General features: G+C 39.2%; 2 protein-coding genes across 3 annotated transcripts in view; both read right to left on the bottom strand.

Moving 5' to 3' along the window:
- fancg (FA complementation group G) overlaps positions 1–956 on the bottom strand; it is a 36236-nt gene extending 35280 nt beyond the window's left edge. The window contains exon 1 of the mRNA XM_072251782.1: positions 855–956. Within this exon, the coding sequence (XP_072107883.1) occupies positions 855–929 (75 nt within the window). The 5' untranslated portion in view covers positions 930–956. The remainder of the gene's footprint in view (positions 1–854) is intronic.
- A 4305-nt stretch (positions 957–5261) lies between these two features.
- Positions 5262–25909, bottom strand: part of pigo (phosphatidylinositol glycan anchor biosynthesis, class O) — a 51583-nt gene continuing 30935 nt past the window's right edge. The window contains exons 6-10 of one of the 2 annotated variants that reach the window (XM_072252467.1): positions 24181–25780; positions 21895–22098; positions 15329–15516; positions 10853–10923; positions 5262–6544 (exon numbers count right to left, since the gene is read on the bottom strand). In XM_072252467.1, coding sequence (XP_072108568.1) covers positions 6418–6544; positions 10853–10923; positions 15329–15516; positions 21895–22098; positions 24181–25780 — 2190 coding nt within the window. In that variant the 3' untranslated portion in view covers positions 5262–6417. Of the gene's footprint in view, positions 6545–10852; positions 10924–15328; positions 15534–21894; positions 22099–24180; positions 25781–25909 lie in introns of those variants that run through there. The other variant, XM_072252468.1, reaches the window with a different exon arrangement.

A 25909-nucleotide genomic window follows, 5' to 3' on the forward strand; every position in this document is an offset into this window, starting at 1 on the left:
CTCCAAATCAGTGACTGGCTGAGGAGACTAAAGTCAGTGTCCTCTCCAGTTCCAACATTGTCACCATCAGGGCCTGGATCATACCCAGCTGGCTCAGTGGGAACATGTCATATCATTTGCAATTTTGATACCAGATTCCTAAAACAGAGACCTTTTAATTATTTTTTGTATTTTTTATATTAGTTTATACATTTACTTATATGCCTTCACCTAACAGATTTTCTTTCACTTTGCAAGCACCCAAATTCACCCTGACATCTACCCGTGCACTTCACTCTCTTCCTACACGTTTTGTTCTATCGTGCTTCTAAGATATATCCCCTGCTTACCTCTCTCCTCCTCACTCAAAACGCAGGGTTCTGATCCACCAGAGTTCAATAAATGAATGCCATTCTGATGAAACGCTACTGATCCGCAACATTGACTGTTCTTTTTTCTCTCTCTCCACAGGTGCTGCCCAACCTACCAGCATTTCGGGATTCACGTAGTAGAGGAATCTGCGGGGGGTGACAGGGAGACTAATCTTGGATTATGAATCCAGATTAAATCAAAGACGCAGCCTGTTGAATTTGTTCAACTAAGGGTGAAACTATAGTGACAATTCTTGACGCGGAGAGGCCAAAGCAAGCTGATACCGAATATATTCTATTTGCACACATATACTCTCCCTGGCACACATGAACATCAAAGGGGAAAGTTTATTTTTTGATACTCTGAAATTAAACAGTTTTATCTTCACAAACGTAGAAGGCTGCAAAGCATGTTAAAACTACAGTACATTTAGAGGATTTTGTCTATAGTTTGCAACTTTACAAATCACGGATTCTGTCAGATGATTCAAACAATCTACTTACCTTCAGTTCTGCCACCAACTTGTCGTTTTCCTCTGTCCAGATTTCCAAACAGCTTTTACCACCGATACTATCCATCACTCCCAATGTATCCCTCGCCGCCAAAACTTCATAGAATCGGAAGTAACGACAGAAGTATCGGAAGCACGAAACTGGGGCATAAGCAGGAAATCCCGCCTCTCAATTCTGTCCATGGCTTCGCCACAATCTCCGAGCCTGAACACGAACTACGAGGGGACCGGGAATTTCACCTTTACAGCGCTAACTAAAATAGTTGAGGAAGGGATGGCTACGTGTTTTATATACTAAGATTTAGAGTACTTGTGCAAGTTATTTTATATCCACTTTTGTAAGGGCTATATTAATTAAAGGGGTATTATTAAACTATTGCAGCACAATCAAAGTTTTGCTGAAACGAGCTGTTCCCTTTTTTAATAATCAGTTTTTTCCACTTTTATCTCAGTACCAGAGAAAGACTCTACAACAAGAAATTTAAACCTCAGCGCCACCTTTTCCATTGTAATCTAATTGGTTTAAGGAATTGGAGAAATACTTTCAAATCAGTGTCGCAATATTCTCTGAACTACTGACGGACTAATTGAAGGAACACCCGAGTCATCAGATCCGAATGGTTCATTTGAGGCCCCTGATTTTTTTTTTCATAAGTGTGATTGAAAGTTTGCAATATTTAATATTTATGTATTTATGCACATTTTATTCCATGTCAGTACAATTATTCTTTATAATTGTTGAATTTGGTTTTTGTTGTATGCTGACCAAGACAGGGCAGCAAAATCCGATACTGTACATGTAAATGGCAAATAAAGTTGCTCCTTGATATAGACAATCCTGTTTATTTTCCGCTAATCAAAAGACTAATTTCACCTGCCAAGGCATTGAACTGCATTGGGTTATTTCGTATTTATTTTTGAATCTGGGTGCTACAGTCACGGCCAGTATTTAATGCATATCCCTAATTGACCTTAAGTGGTTTTCTCAGACGAGGTGAAGACAACAGACAGCAGATTTCTTTCCCAAAAGACAGTAGTGCAGTCGACTCCTATTCCATATATTTTTTTTTCAATTAGAGAAAAAAATAGAAAATAGGCATGTCTTAACATACAAAGAGGAATGTGTGAAAGGCTGGAGATGAAGTGCCAACCAAGAGAGGGTGTGAAGATTTGTTAATAACGCAGCTTTCAGGTAGGAAACCAAACCTGCAAATATGGCATACAGACTACAGTTGTTGGAGATACGAAATAAAGGGAATTCCAGTCAGGTCAGGTATCTGCTATGGAGTAAGGGAATTACATGAGAGAGGAGTTGGTCAGAATTGATTGGAAAAGAACACTGACAGGGAAGATAGCAGAGCAGCAATGGCTGGAATTTCTCTAAGTAATTCAGAAGGCACAGGATATATACATCCCAAAGAGGAAAAAGTATTCTATAGGAAATGTGGCCAACCATGGCTAACAAGAGAATTCAACCCCAAAAAAAGAGCATATAATAGACCAAGGATTAGTGGGAAGTTAGAGGGTTGGTAAATTTTATAAACCAATAGAAGGCAACTAAAAAAGTCATTAAGGTAAAGATGGAATACGAAAGTAAGCTAGCCAATAATATTAAAGAGGATACCAAAATTTCTTCAGATATGTGAAAGTGTAAAAGAGAGGCGACAGTGGATATTGGACTGCTGGAAAATGATGCTGGAGAGGTAGTGATAGGGAAATAGTGGATGAACTGAATAAATATTTTGCATCAGTCTTCACTGTGAAAGACACTAGCAGTATAGTGGAAGTTCCAAGTGTCAGGGGGCATGAAGTGAGTGAAGTTACCATGACTAGAGAGAAGGTTCTGGGGAAACGGAAAGGTCTGAAGGTTGATAAGTCACCTGAACCAGGTAGTGTACACACCCAAGTTCTGAAAGAAGTGGCTGAAGAAATCATGGAGGCATTAGTAACGATCTTTTAAGAAACACTCGAATGCTTCTGAAAGGCTGGAAAATTGTAAATGTCACTCCATTTTTCAAGATGGGACAGAGGCAGAAGAAAGGAAACTATAGGCCAGTTAGTCTGACCTCAGTGGTTGGGAAGATGGAGTCGATTATTAAGGATGAGATCTCAGGGTATTTGGAGGCACATAATAAAATAAGCCATAGTCAGCATGGTTTCCTCAGGGGAAAATCTTGCCTGACAAATCTGTTGGAATTCTTTGAAGTAACAAGCAGGCTAAGCAAAGGAGGATTGGTTGAAGTTGTGTACTTGGATTTTCAGAAGACCTTTGACAAGCTTAACAAGCTACCAGCCCATGGTATTACAGGAAAGATTCCAGCATGGATAAAGCAGTGGCTGATTGGCAGGAGGCAAAGAGTGGGAATAAAGGGAGCTTTTTCTGACTGGCTGCTGGTGACTAGAGATGTTCCACAAGGGTCTGTGTTGGGACTCATTCTTTTACTTTATATGTCAATGATTTGGATGATGGAATTGATGGCTTTATTGCAAAGTTTGCAGACAATTTAAAGATAGCTGGAGGGCAGGTAGTTTTGAGGCTGTAGACAGGCTACAGAAGGATTTAGATTTAGAGAATGTGCAAAGAAATGGCAGATGGAATACAGTGTCAGTAAGTGTATGGTCATACACTTTGGTTGAAGAAATTAAAGTGTTGACTATTTTCTAAATAGGCAAAAAATACAAAGAGACTTGAGAGTCCTTGTGCAGGATTCCCTCCCTGAAGGTTAATTTGCACCTGTGGTGAGGAAGGCAAATGGAATTTTAGCATTCATTTCAAGAGGACGAGAATATAAAAGGAAGGTTGTAATGTTGAGACTTTACAAAACACTGGTGAGGTGTCACTTGGAGGATTGAGAGCACATTTGGATTCTTATTTTAGAAAGGATGTGATGAAACTGGATATGGTCAAAGGATGCTCACAAAAATGATTCTGGGATTGAATGGCTTGTCATATGAAGTGCGTATGACAGTATCTACCAGTATTCATTAGAATTCAGAAGAATGACGGGTGACCTCATTGAATGGCCTTGTATCGCATGGTGAAAGGCCTTAATAGAGTGGATGTAGAGAAGATGTTTCCTATGGTGGGTGAGTCTAAGACCAGAGGACACAGCCTCAGAATAGAGGGGTGTCCTTGGAGAGAAGATAAGATAGGAAGTTCTTTAGCCAGAGGGTGATGTATCTGTGGAATTCTTTGCCACAAGAAGGCAGGAGATTGTGGATGAGAAGAAAATTGCATCAGCAATGATGAATTGGTGGAGCAAACTCGATGGGCCAAATGGCCTAATTCTGCTCCTATATCTTCAGTCTTATTCACCCATTATATTTAAGACCATAAGAGCTCTTTTAAGTAATGATGGAATAAAACAGAAGAAATTGTTCAAATGTGAGTTAATAAATTAACCTCTGGCAAAGGAAAATGCAGCTAAGACCAGTTGCTGCTGAAATGAACTTTAATGCTGCTTCTCTGGATACCTGATTAACCTGCTGCAATTTCTAGCTACAGTGGCCATATCCTTGTTAATAAATCTGAAGCCTTTGCTTTTTAAAATTTTGTAGCTATCACTGTTTCAGTACTCTGGTGGGATGTGTCTATGTGGTAAAATGTATTGATGCAACTGAAACTAATGCATAAAATATGCATTAATTTTCCAAATCAGATTAGTATTATTTAACAAACTTTTAATGTGAGCAAGGCAAATGCATTAATTTTTAGGATTACATGTTAAACAAACAGCAGAGTACTAAACAACAGGAAGCAATATAATGCTGTTGGGAAAAGATGAAGAAGAATGGAGGTTACACATCCCTGAATAGGAGGCAGCCGTCGAACCCAGAGGATCATGAGTTTGTGCCCCTGTTGGACTCTGTCCTCTCCAGGGTGCAAGCCTGGGTGGGAAGATTTGAAAAACCGGCTGTTGCCCATGCAGCAGGTTCCCCCTCTCCACGTCACTGATGTGGTCCAAGGGAAGAGCAAGTGCCGATACAGCCTGGCACTAGTGTCATCACAGAGGCTGCCAGGGTGAAATTGTAAACAACATCAAACTGCCTTAGGGACCCCGGCTCCCCAGATTTCTTCCTCGGGGTTTACTCCCAAAGCCTTTCCCATGGGTGGGTATGGACGCAAGGCAGCAGAGGTTTAAAATCAGAGTTTTCCTTATCCATAGAAGACAAAAAATATTGTAACATTTATCTAGCCAAGTTTCTGTTGACCTCATTCTACAGCAAAATAGACTAAGTGTGATGCACAATATGCAAGGATTATGGCTTGAATAATTTGTTTTACACACATAAATACACACAAACTCTTTATTCAACATTTTTCAATTTGTTTAACAAATACTATGAAATTTCATGAGAAGTCAATTGATATTTAACTTACAAGACAAACAAACACTGCAACAACACTAAATGAACAAACAATTACCTTTAGTCAAGTTTTATAGATTTTAGGGAAGAAATAATTTAATCAGCACTGCTGCAATATATCAATAATATAAAACAGCTCTTTTCACAGAAGCCTTTTTAATTAAAAATATTAATTATGATTACATTTACAAAACTTACTGAACACAGGATGAGCATCAAAGCAGTATTTAGCTTAAAACAAGTAAAACTGCAGATGCAAGATTCTGAAACAAAAACAGATATTGGAAGATCAAGTAACATCGGTGGAAAGAGAAAGCAGAGTGTTTCAGTTCAACAACCTTTCCTCAGAATTGGAAATGTGTATGTTGCTGAAGCATGAAAACGGTGGAGTAGATAATTAAACTTTTGAAATTGGAGAACTGCAAAATCAAAATGCTTAACCTAAATGAGTTTGGCATTCTAGGATGAATATTCTGCTTATATTATAGCAAATATTTAAAGGAACAGGAAATTGTAAAGTATCTCCAAATGTGTACCTCTCAAGTAATTTAGCTGAACTAATAGAACTGCTTTGTGACATACTTTTCAAGGATTCGCACAACATGTGTGCATGTAAATTTACATTCGAGCAATCCTTGCAATATGTCTACTTTCAGAGCTATCATAAACAAAGTTTGGTACTTGACATGAAAAATTTTACATACCTGTTTTTGTTTTGTAATTACATCTGCAGTCAGTAGCAATTTGCCACATTACAAAACAAACTTTGGAGTTAAAATAAAAACACACATCCTAGGTTTTCTATGCTTGATGTCATTCACTAAAATAAAAGAATTTTTAAGTTAGGCCATCATATCTACTTACCACAAGCCATACAACTGCTAAAAGTACACCTTTATTTACAAATAAACTCTTTCAAGTATTTGTCAACATCAAGAAACAGAAAACAGTTTTACTTTTCCTTCAGTGGCTCAAATCTCTTCAATCATGCATACAATAAAAATTCAGCATTCATTTGTTGGCTTCAGAAGGCAAGAAGGTAAATTGTGCTTTTTTTCCCCCAATGGTAAATGTTCAGAGATAATTACAATGTCATGGTTGGTTTTCTTTTGGTATTCAGTGAGGTTGACAATTGTAACACTCCATAGCAATCTTCACTGGACTTCATTTGTAAAGGTATTAATTAACTACCTTGACTGCTTCAGTAATTCTTTAAACCATGTATTGACACCAACATCCACACGCATCACAAAACAAAAGGTGATAACAAGGTAGATATTTGTAACAATAAAGCCCAAAGCTTCAAAAAGAAACCTAGAAAGCAAAGAGAAGAAAATAAACATCAAATTTAGGAAACAATTGTCATTCAATTCATACAAAAAACACAAGTGAATTTTTTTGTGATTAAAAAACTGTAAATGCTGGAGATCTGAGATTAAAACAGAAGATGCTGGAAATACCTGGAATCATTAGAACTGTTTCTGATAAAAGGCAATTAAACTAAAATATTATTACTATTTCTTTCTGCATATAGGCTACCTACCAAAGTATTACCAGTGTTTCCTGTTTTTATTTGAGACATTTTTAAAAATGTAATCACTGGAAGTGGGAGAGAGTGATAAGACCCTCTCCTACTTCCACGTGGAACGTGCACATAAATGTCTTGAACCGACTGTCTTGCTAAGCTATTATAGTTGATGGGTTAATAGTCCTTGCTTAAATCATTACTGTTGTGAAGACGACCAACCCTACATGCATCAATAGATGTAAGTGAACAGCAGGAGGCATATCTAAAAACGAGGCAACCTGAAAATGAAATCTCAAACTATTAAAACTTACAACAAAGCAGTGAACCAAACTGGTTCCATAGCTTAACCACAATTTGTGACTGAATTTGTCATCAATCAATGCCATTCAAAAGTACTGTATGATTTATGGTTATGTTTTTCTTGTAAATGTTCTGTCTCTGATGCTAAGTAACAATGATATCGCTGCAAGTGGCATTTCTATTGTATTTGTGGACACTTGAACATATGACAGTAAACTCATTTTAATTTATCCACTAATTACTTGACCACTGATTTATTTATTTATTTAGAGTTATAGTGAAGTGACAGGCCCTTCCAGCCCAATGAGCCCACACCACCCAATTTCTCCTATATGATCAATTAGTCTACAAACCTGTACGTCCTTGGAATGTGCGAGCAAACCTGCTTGGTCATGGGGAGAATGTACAAACTCCTTACAGACCGTGGAAGAATTGAACCTCGGTTGTTGGCGCAGTAATAGTGTTACGCTAACCAGTAAACTATCGTGTTGGATTTGATTTAGTCAAAACAGGCAAAAAAAGATTAATTCTAAAAGGTTAGTTGAAAAGGCTTCAACTTCAAAACAGCCTTTGAGTGCTACAAACCCTTGTTTAGTTGGCATCTGGGATCACACTAAATATGATGGAAGTTGTTTACGATTTTTGATTCTCATCATCTCAGTCCCAGAATATTTTTATATTTGTTCTTTAAGGAAGTGTCTATGGGCTTAAGCACCTCCAGCTGTTTCAACTAATCATTTTTTGTTCATGTTGATGATAACAGAGTTACTGACAATCAAGGGGGCCATGCTTACACCTACCAACACCTGAACACATTTTGTTTTTTTGTAGATACGTGCCAAGAAACATTTGCTCACACTTACCCGACCACCTATCATTTCAGGAACACCACCACTGGAAAACCTCAATTTGCATAGGCTCAAACTTCTAGAGCTATCTGCCTAACAGTTCTGAGGGAACTGCTGTACCACTTGGTCAGCTATGGTTCTGAAGATGCCTTGCCAAATTCTCAATGCAACTAGAAATGAGCAATAAATATAATCTTACCAGCAACACCCTAATGCTACAAAAGGATAGTTTTGGAAAATTCTCCAGATCAAACAAAGTCACTAACTGAGTTGACTCAATTTCTAAAATTCATCTAATCTGGAGTACTATTTCACAATTTACTTTAGGATAGTTGATGACAAAACCAGTTTATCAAAACATAAATTTATTTTTGAATCTGAGAAAACTGAAAATATAACATATTAATGACGAGTTCATTTACTTTTCACTCAGCAGACATACCAAAATTTGCATTAATTTAAGTCAATTTTTAAATTTATATTGGCAAAACTTATTATATAGTAAAACTCCAGTTAATACAGCTGCTAGGAACTCTGGTGATGTAGAACTGATAGATTTTATGGACTATTTAATCTTATTCCAATTAATACCACAGTGCAGTTGCTATTGAATTTTGTTTATAACCTATTACAAAGTTGTATAATGACTTTTACAGCAAACTTAGCAATGTTAAAGGGAGCAAGGGAAATGCAGCCCTAGTGAAGTTAAAGGGAGTGTGGGAAATTAGACCCTGCAGGGTTAAAGGGAGTAGAGGAAACAGGGCCTCATTGCATTGAAGAGAACACTCGTCAGCACTCAAACTTCAAAATGCAAAGCAAATTTATTATCAAAATACATATATGTCACCTGAGATTCATTTTCTTGCAGGCATTCACAGTAGATAAAAAGAAACACAACAGAATCAATGAAAAACCGCAAAGACGGACAAATGCATTAAACTGTGCAAATATAAAATAATAATCAATAAATAAGCAATATCTCATTGATTCAAATGCCAATCCATTAGGATTTCCAAATAATTAGTGGAATATTCTAGTATACACGTCTAAATATTTACATTGCTGTGTAGCACTATAACAATAAGGACATCTCATCATTGTAGGAATAAAATGCCTTATGTTATAAAATAGTTATATATTAATGTAAAAGAACACTTAGAGGCAAGTGATCATAATATGATCAAATTCACCCTAAAATTTGAGAAGGGGAAGCTAAAGTCAGATGTATCAGTATTACAGTGGAGTAAAGGGAATTACAGAGGCATGAGAGACGAGTTGGCCGGAATTGATTGGAAAAAAACTCTGGCAGGGATGACGGCAGAGCAGCAATGGGTGGAATTTTTGGAAGCAATTTGGGAGGCATTAGTAATGATCTTTCAAGAATCACTAGATTCTGGAATGGTTCCAGAAGACTGGAAAATTGCAAGTGTCACTCCACTCTTCAAGAAGGGAAAGAGGCAGAAGAAAGGAAACTATAGGCCTCAGTGGCTGGGGAGATGTTAGTTGAGTATTAAAGAGAGGTCTCAGGGTACTTGGAGGCACATGATAAAATAGGCTGTAGTCAGCATGGCTTCCATAAGGGAAAATCTTGCCTGACATATCTGTTGGAATTCTTTGAAGAAATAACAAAATATGCAGGATAGACAAAGGAGAATCAGTTGATGTTGTGTACTTGGATTTTCAGAAGGCCTTTGACAAGGTGCCACACATGAGGCTGCCTAACAAGCTACGAGTCCGTGGTATTACAGGAAAGATTCCAGCATGGATAAGGCAGTGGCTGATTGGCAGGAGGCAAAGAGTGGGAATAAAGGGAGCCTTTTCTGACTGGCTGCTGGTGATTAGTGGTGTTCCACCAGGGTCTGTGTTGGGACAGGTTCTTTTTACATTATATGTCAATGATTTGGATGATGGAATTGATGGCTTTGTTGTGAAGTTTGCAGACGATATGAAAATAGCTGGAGGGGCAGGTAGTTTTGAGGAAATAGAGAGGAGGACAGGCAGATTAGGAGAATGGGCAAATAAATGGCAGATGGAATAGTGTCGGGAAGGGTATGGTCATGCATTTTGGTAGAAGAAGGGTGACTAATTTCTAAATGGAGAGAAAATTTTTAAAAAACAGATGCAAAGGGATTTGGGAGTCCTTGTGCAGGATTCTTTGAAGATTAATTTGCAGGTTTAAGTCTGTGGTAAGGAAGGTGAATGCAGTGTTAGCATTCATTTCAAGAGGACGAGAATATAAAAGGAAGGATGCAATATTGAAACTTTATAAAGCACTGGTGAGGCCTCATTTGGAGAATTGTGAACAAGCTTGGGCCCCTTTTGTTAGAAAGGATGTGCTGAAACTGGAGAGGGTTCAAAGGAAGTTCACAAAAATGATTCCAGGATTGAACGCCCAGTCATATGAGGAGCGTTTGATGGCTCTAGGCCTGTATTGACTAGAATTCAGAAGAATGAGGGGTGACCTCATCGAAATCTATCGAATGGTGAAAAATCTTGATAGAGTGGATGTGGAGAGGATGTTCCTATGGTGGGAGAGTCTAAGACCAGAGGACACAGCCTCAGAGTAGATGGGCCTCCTTTTAGAATGGAGATGAGGAGGAATTTCTTTAGCCAGAGGCTGGTGAATCTGTGGAATTTTTTGCCACAGACAGCTGTGGAAGCCAAGTCTTTATGTATACTTAAGGCAGAGGTTGATAGATTCTTGATTGGTCAGGGCATGAAGGGACACGGGGAGAAGGCAGGAGATCAGGGCCAAGAGGAAAACTGGATCAGCCATGATGAACTGGTGGAACAGACTTGTTGGGCCAAATAGCCTAATACTGCTCCTGTATCTTATGGTCTTAATAAAGGAGCAATAATTGTAGAAGCAGTAAAATCACTGCTTGTTTAAAAAAAATGTTTCCTGTCTACTAATAGTTAGCAGCTCACTAATGAAGCATAACTTACTTTGGTGCAAAGATCTTCCAAACCATTAAATGTCTCCTTAATATGGCTGCTGCACACACAGAAGCAAGGAGCTGTGTAGAGAAGGAAACGTTTATTAAATCTTAAGTAACGGAACATTTAATTAAAAAACAAATTGATTTCATTTAATCACAAACACAAAAAAGTCTGCAGATGCTGGAAAACCAAAGTAACACACACAGAACACTGGAGGAACTCAGCAGGTCAGGCAGCATCTATGGAAAAGAGCAAACAGCCAACAGTTCAGGACAAGACCCTTTTTCAGGACTGAGAAGGAAGGAGAGGGGGAATGCCTGAATAAAAAGTGGCGGGGGGTTAGGGGGAAGAGGCTAGCTGGAAGGTGATTGGTGAAGCCATGTGGGTGGGAAAGGTCAAGGACTGGAGAAGAAAGAATCTGATAGGAGAGGAGAGTGGACAATAGAAGAAAGAGAAGGTGGTGGAGACCATGGGGAAGTAATAGGCAGCTGAGAAGAACTGAAGAGTTAGAGTGGGGAATGGAGGAGGGGGGCGTATGGAATTTGTTCACAAGAAAGAGAAATCAATATTCATGCTATCAGGTTGGATGTATCCAGATGTAATACAAGCTGTTGCTCTCCCACCCTGAGGGTGGCCTCATCTGGGCACCTGAGGAGGCCTAGATCAACACATCAGGATGGGAATGGGAATCAGAATTAAAGTGTTTGGCCACCGGGAAAACTCCCTTGTGGCAATAAGTGCGGAGGTGTTCGACAAAGTTATTCCCAACTTACAACAGGCCTCACCAATGTACAGGAGGCTGCATCGGGAACACTGGACACAATAGATGACCTCAGCAGATTCAAAGGTGAAGTGTCTGGTTAACTGGAAGGACTGTCTGGGGCAGTGAATTGAGGTGAGGAAGGAGATGTATGGGCAGGTATAGCACTTGGGCTATTTGCAGGAATAAGTGCTTGGAGGGATATTAGTGGGGAGGGAGCGATTCCTGTGAAAAGTGGGGGGGGGGAGAGCAAAGGTAGGCAAAGATACGTTTAGTGGTAGAATCCCTTTGAAGATGGCTGATGTTGTGGAGGCTAATATGTTGGATGCAAAGGCTAATTGGGTGGTAGGTAAGGACAAGAGAGTAATACTATTGTGGCAGTGGGAAGATAGGGTGAGTGCGGATGTACAGGAAATGGAGGAGATGCAAGTGAGGGCAGCATCAATAGTAGAGAGAGGGAAACCCTGTTCTTTAAAGGAGGAGGATGTCCTGGAATGGAAAGCTGCATCCTGGGAACAGATGCAGCGAAGGCGAAGAACCTGAATATAGCATTTTTACAGGAGATAGGGTGGGAAAAGGTATAGTCAAGATAACCATGGGAATCAGTAGGTTTATTAAAAATGTCTGTTGACCGCTTGTCTCTAGAGATAACAAGAAAGTGGAGGGAGACCAAGTGAATTTAAGGGCAGGGTGAAAGTTAGAGGCAAAATTGATAAAATTGATGAGTTCAGCATGGGTGCATGATGCAGCATCAGTGCAGCCGTAAATGTAGCAGAGAAGAATTGAGGAGCATAACTGGGGAAGGCTTCAAACATACATGGTTCTACACAGCTGACGAAGAGGCAGGCATAGCGTGGGCCCATGTGAGTGCCCATGGCTACCCCTCGGGTATGGAGAAAGTGGGAACCAAAGGAAAAATTGTTCAGGGTGAGAACCAGTTCTGCCAGACAGAGCAGGGTAGTGGTGGAGGGGATTGTTTGGCTCTTTTGTCAAGAAAGAAGCTTCTTGGGGCTTTGAGGCTTTCCTGATGGGGGATAGAAGTGTATAGGAACTGAACATCCACGGTGAAGTTGAGGCGGTCACAAGGCTGGGGAATTGAAAGTTACTGAGGAGGTCGAGGGCATGAGAAGTGTCATGGATGTGGGCGGGAAGGGACTGAAGGGAAGGGGATAGAATGGAATCAAGACAAGAAGACATGAATTCAGTAGGGCAGCAGCAGGCAGAGACAACAGGTCTAACTGAACAGTCTGGTTTGTGGATCTTGGGTAGGAGATAGAAGCAAGCAGAGCGGGTAAGGGAACTATGAGTTTGGTGACAGTGGTTGGAAGTTCTCCAGAGTGGATGATGTCAGTAATGGTGTTGGAGACAATTTTCTGATAAGTCTGAAGTGGGGTCCTCCTCAAGGGGTAGATATGAGGAGGGGTCTGAGTTGCAGCCTGGCCTCAGCAAAATAGAAGTCGATGCACCACGTTACAATAGCACCTCCTGTCTTCTCGGTCCTGAAGAAAGGTCTTGGCCCGAAACATCGACTGTTTAACTCTTTTCGATAGATGCTGTCTGACCTGCATTTTGTGTGTGTTGATTTTATTTAGTGTATTCCTTTATGCACCTATTTTATTCCCAATATAATTTACATCAGTTTAGCAACATTTATAGATTTCATAGAGGATATAAGTGAGATCTTAAAAAAGCAGTTAGGAGAGCAAAGAGGGAACAGGCCAACATAATTAAAGATAATTCTAAAACCTTTTGTAAGTGTATGAAAAGAGGGTAGCTAGGGAAAGAATAAGAACCTTAGAAACCAAAAGGGGAGTCATTGTGTGCAGCCAGGGTATATGTATGTTGTTGTGAATTAATACTTTGTACTAGTATTCACCAGGGAGAAGAATGGGAGAGGGGATGAAGCTGGGAGAGGATTGCATTATAGTTTGGGACATGTACCCATTAAGAAAGATCAAGAGTTAGAGATAATGACACAAAATCTCTAAATACCAGAATTAGAGGCAAATCCTCAGGGCCTGACAAAATCCATCAAGGTGTTATGGGAATCAAGGAAGGAGTTGCTGCGATTCTGATGGAGATTTTTGCATCAGCTTTAGCCATGGATGAGGAAGCAGAAGACTGAAGACTGGAGAGTAGTAATTTTCCTACAGTCAAGATGGGCAATAAGGACAAGCTAAGAAATTACAGGCTGGTGAGCCTTACATCAGTAATTAAAATACTATTGGGAAAATAATTCCTAGGGATAGGATTTATGATCATCTGGAAAGGCAGGATATTTAGGGCTATCAGCATCTTTTGGGAAATCCTGCCTCACAAATCTGATCTGATTTCTGTTTGAGGCAGGTACTAAGGTAACTGATTAAGGCAAAGCAGTTGGCTTGGTACGTGTGGACTTCAGCAAGAACTTTGACAAAGTACTGAACAGGAGGCCAGTCCAGGAAGTTAAGGCACATGAGATCCAATGTATTTTTGCAAACAGATCCAGAAATTGACTTGATGAGAGGAGGAAAAGGGCAGTTGTTTTTCCTGACTGGGAGTCTGTAATTAGTGGTGTATGACAGGAATCTGTGATGGATCCTATATATATGTTATAACGTCTGTGGCTTGAAATGCAAGAGAAAGATCGGTGAAGCTGTAGACAGCAAGGATAGTTTCCTGAGGAAACAGACTTCTCCTACTTTGGAGACAGGTGATTTAATCCAGAGAAATAGGAGGTAATGCAATTTGGGTTCTTTAATACTGGCTGGATACATATAGTAAGCAGCAAGGACTTGGAGAATTTGTCTAATATACACCTGAAAATGGTAACACAAACAGATTGGGTAGTGGAAAAGGCATATAGCTTGCTTGCCTTCACAGGATGAGGTACTGAATTTAACAGTTGAGGCATTAAGCTGCAGCTGTACCATTCTTGCTCAAGACCACATTGGGAATAGTATGCGCATTTCCGGTGACCATGCCGTGGAAAGGATTTGGTGGGACTATAAAGAGTGCTGAATGGAGGGCTATAGTGACAAGGAGACAGCAGATGGGCCAGGATTGTTTTCATTAGAGTGCGAGACTCTGAAGATGATCTTTTGGAGGTTTATAAAAATTATGAGGGGCATTTACTAGGATAGAATAGTCATCGCCTTTTCCAAGGATGGGGGAGTCTAAAACTAGAGAATTACAAGTTTAAGGTGAGGGGGAAAAGTATTTAAAAGTGGACCCGAAAGACAGGTTTTTCCACAGAGGGGATGGTGGATATATCAAACAAGCTGCTAGAGATGGTGTTAGAGGAGGTGCAACTGCAATACTTAAAGAGCCAAAAATGATTTCTGAAGGAACCCAACTGGCCAGGCAGTGTCTGTAGAAGGAAATGGACAGTTATCTGAAGAATCGACTGTGAAATACAGCTCAAAACACCCTCTTATTGGGTTGAGAAAGGTACAGGACAAAAGAAGGTCTGTTGCAGCATCCAAGATGCAGCAATGTTGACAAAGGCCAAGGCAATGACCTTGTGAAATTATTGTCAAGTATTTTGTAGCTCTAAGCCTTGACAGGGTCAATTAATTCCCCTGACTATACAATAGTTAGAGAGCATCATGTCTGCAGTCTGACTGACACATTATAGAATTTATTTAATGCAATGACATCATAGCTAATTTAACTTTTCCTGAGTGTGGCATTGCAGAATTATAATAACTTGACTTTTGCGTGGAACAGATAATATAAAATACCTGCACACCGTAGGCAAACAAGTATCTCATTCCCAGTTGCAGCATGGCAATAGAAAACATCTGAGGATTTTCTCGCAATCTCATCTCCATCATCAGCTCCTCCTCTCCAGATTCCTTTCTGGCAATCTTGCTTTTAGCGTTTTTCACTTCACGAATAAATGGCCAAAGCAGTAACAAAGGACATCCCACTATCTCAAGAATATAACTGAAAAGTCAGTTAAAAGTTTCAATGCATTTTATTGCAAGGTTGATAATATTTTATTAATATACTTTTAGCACCAGCTTGTAATGTAGTTAATCCAAGATATTATGATTAATCACATTGACAATCAGTACACTTCTGGACACTTTGTATGGTATCATCCTACTGCCACCCACCTCACACACCTCCTCACCTACTAATGCACACAATTAATCTTCCCTTCCTTGAGGAGTGGACAGAGTGGGAGATTCTTGTATAGATGTATGGTGAAACGATGACAGACAATGAGAGGAATAAGTAGGATAGAGAGGCAGATTCTTCTCCCCAGGATAGAAAACGTAGTGGAATCAGACAATTTCAAGAGGTGCTCAAACAGACTCATAAATATGAAGGGAATGGAGGGATATAGATGAAGCACAGGAGGAGGACGACATTTAGTATTAATCAGCACAACATGGTGGGCTGAATGGCCCGTCCTGTGCTCTACCTGTTCTATGTTTAATCTAACTATGGAAATATCATTTTCTTCAACCAATATTTAGAGGCATACATTTCAGCAGGAAAACAGGACATTGTTGTAATAGATGCCAATGGTAATTGTAGTGCTATGCTGCAGTCCCAAATGCTAATGTTTTACTTGGTTCATACAGTGAAAAACAATTCAAAGGGGAGAAAAAATAAATCTGGCAATTACAGTCCAGTTAGTTGAATATCCACAAACATATTGACAAACGTAGACTTGGAAAGTAAATTCACTACAGATTTATAAAAGGATAAAACATGTTTAGTCAACACGAGACAAATTTTATGAAGTAACGGAGTCGGTTGATGAAGAAAGTGAGTTGATACTGTACATTTCACTTCCAGAAGGCACCTGAATCATATTGAGCTAGTTACCAAAAAACCTCTTTAAAATGGGTAGCAGCAGCATAGTTAAAAAAAAAATTGGCTTCAGAAGTAAAAAAGATGGGTGGTAAATAGTTACATTGTGAAATTGAATAAGATATACAATTGCATTATGCAAGATTCAGTACCAGGCATTTACAGTGCATATAAAAATTAAGTTAACTTATTTGTGCAGTAGATATAAATTAAGTCAAGTCTCTTTTTTTAAAACACGAATGCAATAATTATTGCCAATCTCTCTCAACACTGAAGATGAACTGTCAAAAGTATATAGCCTCATTCCTTTGCATAATTATTATAGAAGATCTTAAAATTATTTATGCCACATGAGAAGCAGCAGACCATATGTGGTCCTGCATTTAATAACATCATGGTTTATCTGATTGTGACACTTTCACCTCCTCATTTATCAAATATTTATTGACCTCTGTCTTAAAGATAAAGACACTACTTCCACCACCCTTTGAGAAAGATTACCAAAGTCTCATGTCCGTGGAGATGGGGAGAAAAAAATATCTTAAATGAAATATCTCTTTTTAAATAGTGACCAATAGCATGTGACCAAAGCGAAACCCAATAGCATGAATGGCAACAATGCTTCACTAGCAGATGAACTCAATGCCTTCTATGCCTACTTTGAAGGGAAAATGTAACTACAGCTGTGAAGATCCCTGCTGCACCTGCACCTGATGACCTGGTGATCCCTGTCTCAGAGGCCAATGTTAGGCTGTCTTTAAAGAGGGTGAACCCTCGCAAGGCAGAAAGTCCCAACGGAGTATCTGGTAAGGCTCTGAAAACCTGTGCTAACCAACTGGTAGGAGTATTCAAGGACATTTTCAACTTCTCACTGCTACAGGCAGAAGTTCCCACTTGCTTCAAAAGGCAACAATTATACCAGTGCCTAAGAAGAATAATGTGAGCTGCCTTAATGACTATCGCCCCGGTAGCACTCAAATCTACAGTGAAGGAATGCTTTGAGAGGTTGGTCATGACTAGACTGAACTCCTGCCTTAGCAAGGACCTGGACCCATTGCAATTTGCCTGTCGCCACAATAGATCAACGACAGGTGCAACCTCAATGGCTCTTCACACAGCGTTAGGCCACCTGGACAACATAAACACCGATGTCAGGATGCTGTGCAGATTGGTGATAACATCACCTCCTCACTGACGATCAACAGTGGTGTACCTCAGGGGTGTATGCTTAGCCCACTGCTCTACTCTCCCTATACCCATGACTGTGTGGCTAGGCATTGCTCAAATACCATCTATAAATTTACCATTGTTGGTAGAATCTCAGATGGAGACAAGAGGGCATATAGGAGCGAGATATACCAACTAGTGGAGTGGTGTCGCAGGAAGACAAAAGAGCTGATTGTGGACTTCAGGAAGGGTAAGATGAAGGAACACATACCAATCTCATAGAGGGATCAGAAGTAGAGAAAGTGAGCAGTTTCAAGTTCTTGGGTGTCAAGATCTCTGAGCAGCTAACCTGGTCCTAACATATTGATGCAGTTATAAAGAAGACAAGACAGCAACTATACTTCATTAGGAGCTTAAAAAGATTTGGTATGTCAACATATACACTCAAAAACTTCTACAGATGTACCATGGACAGCATTCTGACAGGCTGCATCACTGTCTGGTATGTGGGGGGGGGGGGGGCTACCACACAGGACCGAAAGAAGCTGCAGAGGGTTGTAAATTTAGTTGGCTTCATCTTTTGTACTTGACCTGGGCACTTTGTAGGCAACTTCAAAGAGCGGTGTCTCAGAAAGGCAGCATCCATATTAAGGACCTCCAGCACCCAGGGCATGCCCTTTTCTCCCTGTTACCATCAGGTAGAAGGTACAGAAGCCTCAAGGCACATACTCAGTGATTCAGGAACAGCATCTTTCCCTCTGCCATCTGATTTCTAAATGGACACTGAACCCACAAACACTGCCTCACTTTTATAATATATATTATTTCTGTTTATTTGCATGATTTTTCATCTATTCAATATACATATACTGTAATTAGATTTACTTATTTATTATTACTATTTTATTTTTTTCTTCTTGTTCTATATTATGGGTTGCATTGAACTGCTGCTGCTGTTAACAAATTTCATGATACATGCCGGTGATAATAAACCTGATTCTGATTGTTCTAGGTTCTCCCAATATGCAGTCAGTCAAGATCTTAAGTTTCAGTCAACATCACTGGAAACAAATGTAGTCTGTCCATCTTTCCATTTAAGACAAGCTATCAATTCCAACTATTTTTGTATACTGAGTAAACCTTCTCTGAACTGCTTCCAATGCGTGAACATGGTGGTGAAATAAGAGACTAAATTGTACATAATATCCGAGATGAAGCCACACCACTGTTCTACCGACTGTAGCATAACCTCTTTGCTTCTACATTAATTCCCCTAATAATAAAAAAAATTAGCTTTCCTAGTTACTTGTTGAACCTGCATTCAATCCTTATGCAAAATTATACACTAAATCCCTTTCAAAGGTTTCAATGGTGCATTTAATGTCAGAGAAATGTATACATTTGCCCTGTGTCTTTGCATCTCAAGCTGCAATTTCCTATTTACATATGTATTTTTTTTAATTTTCCCAGTCAAGATATACAATTTCATATTTTTGCACATTATATTCCATTTGCCATATACTTTCTCACTTAATTTATCTATATCTATTCACAATCTACTTTCCTACCCATCTTTCTGCCATCTGCAAATATAACCATACTTGAAAATTTTCCCTTGGATTGAGGAAAATTAAAAAAAATTAACTGCTGAGAAACTGGACTCACTTGTTATTCCTAGTTTTAACTAGGAATAAATCATATACTTTCAGCTCTGTTTGTGATTTAAGCATGGTTGACATAGGGACTAGGCAACTTCAGAAACAAGTGTAGCCTGTCCTAGGAAAGCTGCTCAAGAACTACCCAAGGCTCTCAGAGTCTGTGATAACTCAATGGGTGAATTTCCCCTCACTTTCTGGTAGTTAAGTGCTCATACACCCATGTAAAGGGGTCCTCAGCAGTTAACACTAATGGGAGTTTTTTTTGCTACTGAGGAATCAATATGGTGGTGATTGGCTCTGTAAATGTAAGAAAAGTCAGAGACCTGCGACACACATGTGCCTTCTGAGTAAAAATAGAGTCTATGCATACAGTGTTCAGAAAAATCACATTTACCATGTACCACAATTTGCTGCTCACTACAATAACAGATGCACCCGCAGCTCAAGTAAAGCTCTACTCAATAATCATTACTTCTTCAGTGGCTAAGGATTTCATCCACATTGTGTCAGATCAGAAGACACACCTTATCATGATTAATGCTACATTTTATGGCAGAACCTATTTACCTCAACTTACTCAGTAGTTAGCATTGCCTGGAAGGCTTGAACCTTCAGTATCTCATCTAAATATTGCAAAGGCTTGCTAGAGTAGCCATTGAATGATTCGCTTTGTATTTGCTTAGCTTTACAGATGTAAAATTTCTTTCAAATACCGAGCCCTTTGGATTACTGTTGTTGCAGGTTGCTGCTGACGGGTAACAGCCTCTGCAACTGAAAGTACGAACAATAAACTTTACTGTGCTAATGAAAATGGACTCGAGATCCTTCAAGGGTTTGCAATTGAAGCTAATGAAGTTCGACGTCATTGACCAATGAGAAACCCCTGACAAAACTCAAGTTGAAAGCAACGTCAATATATTGCACAAATGGGCCTTTTTTGAGAGGTACAGTTGTTAATCATCAGAGATGGAAGCAAGTTTTGGCACACTGAAATCAAAATTTCACAGAGTGAGGGGAAAGGATTGTTTTTGAAGTTGCATGCCTGTGACTGGTGTCACACAAAGACTGATGCTGGGACACTTGCTGTTCATGGCCACTTTATTAGGTACACCTGCTAGTTAATCAGCCAAACAATGCATAAAAGCATGCAAAAATGGTCAAGAGTTTCAGCTGTTATTCAGACCAAAAATCAGACCAGGGAAAAAATGTGATCTAAGTGATTTTGACTGTGGAATGATTGTTGGTGCCAGACAGGGTGGTTTGTGTATCTCAGAAATTGCTGATCTCCTGGGATTTTCACACACCGTCTCTAGAGTTTGTGGGCAAAATGTCTTGTTAATGACAGAAGTGAGGAGAATGGCCAGACTGGTTGAAGTTGACAGGAAGGTGACAGTAACTCAAATAACCATGTGTTACAACAGTGGAGTGGAGAAAGCAACTCTGAACGCGAACCTTGAAGTGGATGGGCTGCAGAGGCAGAACACCATGACCATACACTCAGTGACCACTTTGTTAAGTACAGGAGGTAATTAAAGTGGCACTGAGTGCATGTGAATGACTTAAATGTGGAGTGGGAAGCCAGAATGGTAAGTTTAAAGATGATGTGGTGATTGGTAGAGTTCTTAGTATGGAAGCTGATTTTGGGCTACAAAGAGAATTGATGTGTTTAGGAGAATGAAGGGGTGGGGGAAACTCATTGAAACCTACAAAATATTGAAAGGCCTAGATAGAGTGGATGTGGTGAGGATGCTTCCTATAATGGGAGAGACCAAGACCAGAGGAAAGCCTCCAAATATAAGTACGTCTCTTTAGAACAGAGATGAGAAGAAATTTCTTCAGCCATTGGGTGTTGAATCTGTGGAATTCATGGCTACCAGCAGCTTTGGAGACCAAATCATTGAGTGTATTTAAAGTGAAGATTGATAGGCTCTTGATCAAAGCTTATGGGGAGAGGCAGGCAAATGGGGTTGAGAGGAAAAATAAATCAGCTATGGTGGAGAAAACTCAATGAGCTGAATGGACTAATTCTACACCCATGTCTTATGGTCTATTTATGAATTTAGGTACCTCCCCCTCTACTACAGTCATGTGTGCAGCTGTAATCTGTGTGTGGCAATGATCGATATTCTTGTGGTGGTGGTATATTTTCTACAGGTGTCCAATACTGTCTTTGAGGACTGTGCCAATCCTATTTTTAATGCAAAAATCTGATGTAAAACATTCTAATAATTTTTAAGGGTGTTTCTGGCTAATCTATTGGACCATATTAACACAATGGTACCATGTGTACTGAAAATAGATGAGATACTATTTCCAGTCGAATGTCTTTTTCTCCTTTTGTCTGTTTGCATTGAATTCACCCACATATATTTGTATTACTTCTCCATTAATTTCACTCTTCTTAAATATTTACTCAAGTCCCAGCAGTCTTGTTTCTGTCACAAGACCACTTTTTAGAGCCAATTATTACATATAAAACTTAAAAAATCTAAACATGTAAGAGCAAGTCTTGGTAATGGCAGATATTATTCAGCGCTCTGCTGAAACAAAATATTTGCTAGCAACATACATTTCACATCACAATTTTCTTTGCGGATATTCATTTAGAAAATCTCCTATTGAAAAATATGGAATTTTTGAAGCAACAAAATAATTACCTGCAAAAAGAATATGAGAAGCAAAGGTATTCATCCCAACCAGCATTGCTGGCAGCACATTGGAGCTATGCCCTTCAGTGAACCCGACAAAGGCTGCACTCCACTGGATAGTCTGGAAAGTTGGCTGATGCCCAGTGGCATAAAAGAACTGTGTAGCCGTGAAGACCCAGGCTGTAACTGCAGACCATGGGACTGTAAAATAGCCTTCAAAAAAATATAATCAGTATGAAATATCTGTGACATTATATATGAAAATCAAATAATAGTCAATAATTAATTTGCAAAGCACATCTACCATCTGCTGAAACAACTAAATATCTACTTTAAAACTTTTACAGAAATCTTAAAATATAAAAATAACGTAACTCTTTACTATATTTAATAATATAAAAATGGTTTATCCCATCTCACAATGTTATACATATTATGCCACCTTTCTAATTGAAGTATTGGTTGAAGAAATGATTTAAGGCAATTATAAAGAAGGAAGCTTCAAAGTTGATTGCCTTTGCTCTCAGTAATTAAGATTTAGTTTTTTAGTGACTTTAACAATCTCAGGAAATCTTCAACCTTTTCATAGAACTTGTCATGGACTGAACAATATTTATTACTTCTTGGTGTTTTGAAGGCATTTGGACTCCAAGGCATGGAACTTAAGTCTAGGTACAACTTATGCAAAGTGAAGAGTGAAAAAGCAGTTCTGAGTGAAGATAGAGATGCAACTGAATGCACTTCAGCTGTGGCAGGACCTGCATGTTATAACTTCCTCTCAAACAAAGCCTGACGTGGCTGTGATGCTTCATTCTCCAAATTAACTCAATGCCTTTTTGCACACTTTAGAAAGGAGAATGAAACTATAGCCGTGTGAATCCCTTCAGCATCTGACAACCTGATATCTGTCTCAGAGGTGGACGCCAGAACACCTTTTGAGAAGGTGAACCCTCACATGATGCCAGGCCCTGATGGTGTACCTGGTAGGGCACTGAAAACTAGGGCACTCCAACTTGCTGCAGTGTTCAAAGACGTCTTTAAACTTGCACTACTACAGTCAGAGATATCCAACTGCTTCAAAAAGACATCCATCATACCAGCCCCAACAAGAGCAGGAATGCAAGAAGAGCAGGAACACAAGAAGCATTGCTTCAATGACTATCAGCCAGTAGCAGTCACATTTAAGGATACAATGCTAAGGCTTTATAAGGTATTGGTCAGACCACACTTGGAGAATTGGAAATAGTTTTGAGCCCTGCATCTAAGAAAGAATCTGCTGGCATTGCAGAACGTGCAGAAGTTTCACAAGAATGATCTGGGAATGAAAGGGTTAATATATAAGGAGTGTTTGATGAGCCTATACTCACTGAAGTTCAGAATAATGTGTGTGGGGGCGGGGATCTCACTGAAACCTATCGAATATTGAATAGAGTGGACGTGGTGAGGATATTTCCAATAGTGGGAGAGTACAGGACCAAAGAGAACAGCCTCAGAACAGATGGACATTCTTTAGAACTGCAATGAGCAGGAATTTCTTTAGCCAGAGGGGTGAATTTGTGGAATTCATTACCAAAAGCAGCTGTGGAGGCCAAGTCATTGTCTATATTTAAAGCAGAGGTTAAAAGGCTCTTGATGACTCAGGGTGTCAAAGGTTACAGGAAGAATGCAGGAGAATGAGGTTCAGAGGGACAATAAATCAGCCATGATGGAATCACAAAGCAGGTTTGAGGGGCCAAATGGTCTAATGTGATGAAATGCTTTGACAGAGAGGTTTGTCATGGCTGGCATTAATGCCTCCCTGACTAGGACCTGAAGCCACTGCAAATTACTACCATCACAACAAGTCTTCAGGTCACAAAAAATATTCTTACCCATTGATTGGTAGTGAGACATTTATGCTTTCGGACACCAAATCATTCTGCTGAAGACATTTCCTCAACCTTCCCTGGTCCCCGTGCACATCTTAAGTGTTCTGTCCCTGATTTTCTTTTATTTAATCTCTTTAGCATTTTGTGGATTAGATACTCTTCAAAAAATTAAGTGTATAGATCACCTTTATATTCCACTTTAAGGTTATTTGGACCTTCTTGAGCCAGGTGGAATTTTTTGATGTTTGAAATATTTAAAACAATGCAACAAAAATGATAAATATACAGTCTGCACACTTTCAAGGGGTTTCCGTTCAAATTTCAAAACAAAGTTTGAAAGTAAGCCTAGAAAGGACCAACAAAATATTTTAAAAATCTGCAAACTGCTACTAAACAACAAATGAAATTTCTTACACTGGTTACATACCTGTGTTATCAGACTGTAATGACAGATTCCTTGCTGTACCATGTATCTCCAGAAAAGTAAATCCTTCCAAAAACAGCAGCAGGAAAGCCAGTGACATTCTCTCATTATGCAGCAGAATAAGCAAAAATGTTAAGAGAACAATAATAATGAGGAGTGCAGCAGAGTACACAGTTCCAAGGCCATAAGCAGACACTGCCTGAGACTCATTCTGATCACCACTAAAATGCATTTTCATTGACTGCTGCATCTTACGGTATATCAGTGGGATTACATGCAGGGAATCAGATTTCATTTCAGCAGAATTTTTGTAAGAAGGAATAAGAGTTTCATCAGACTGTTTGTTGTCTTTCACAAACACAGTGATTGGATTCCATAGTACAATAAAGAAGCCTGTTATTATTAGGCCAGCAACAATTCCTGGGAGAATTATTATTATCTTCTTTTTTAGATCTTGAAGTTTAATGGAAGTTTCTTCTGGCGCAGCATTTACAGCCCAAAAACAGCATAAGCAAAATACAATAAATGGGAAACCCAAACGTACAAAAAACACAATCAAGTGTGAGCTGTTGAGGTTTCCGTAATGAAGGAACCATTTTCGTACAAGGTAGATCAAGAGTGCAAGTGAACACACTGACAAGATATAATGGAGGTTCCTTTCTTGCCTGTTGTTTAAACTTGACAAAGGTTTGAGGAAGGAAGAGGGCACACAGCTCACAAGTTCTTCACGGCAATTATAAAAGTTATTGGAGAAGAGAACACACAGCAGAAAGGTCACCAGTAATCCAATGAGGTAAACAGTTTCTCTTTTATATGTAATTAAACCAGGATTCCTATGTATATCTGGCACATTTAAACTATAATTATTAAATTTACCATCCCACTTTAGTTTTATGACAGTAAAAGTCACAACAGATTTCAAAAGGAAAGATACCACTTGTCCTTCATTTACTACAAAGCTATTGGAAAACATCGCTCCACACCGTAACAGAAGCATTCCCAAAGGTACAAAGAACTTCCACAAACTTCGCCACTTCCCTTTAAAGCCAGCACTGAAGCGTTGGGATAATTTGTTTGTAACTTGATCGTCAATGTACTTAGATCTCCAAAAATACCAATGAAAGCCCAAATGTGACCCAACAGCTACCCAACAACATGCTGTTAGAGGCTCCAGCCTAATGCCAGATATCAGTATGCAGATATTGAACATTAACCCTGAAGTGAGGCCCCAGATAATTGGATAGATAAGAAGTGCTCTGTATAATGATTCAAAAGTTGATACACTTTCAGATACCAAAAAACAATGTACACAAGATGCTGCAAGAAGCAGAATACCACACAGCATGTGTGCAGGGTTGAAACGGGCCCATATTTCTTGACATGTTTCCTTGGTCTCCCTCAAGTAACGCTGCAAAGTTATTACCAGATTTTGCATCCTTGCATGGTGATCTTGGTTGGGAATATTTTTTTCAGAAACCTGTTGGCTTGTAATCAGAGCATCATATTCAGAAATTGCAGTGGAAAATAATTCCCTCAGGTAACTCAGCTTTTCCTTGGGGAGATCCTTGGCAACTTGAGAATAGGCTTCCAAAAATCGATTCACCTATAAAATGAATACACATGCAGCACATTACCAGAAGTAATGATACAGTATTAACTAGATATCCTTTTAGTATTTTAACAACCATCATTTGCCTTAAGCAATTTGATAAAATTTTCACAAAGTGATAAA

Source organism: Mobula birostris, chromosome 3, assembly GCF_030028105.1.
Source record: "Mobula birostris isolate sMobBir1 chromosome 3, sMobBir1.hap1, whole genome shotgun sequence".
NCBI classification, from domain to species: Eukaryota; Metazoa; Chordata; class Chondrichthyes; order Myliobatiformes; family Myliobatidae; genus Mobula; species Mobula birostris.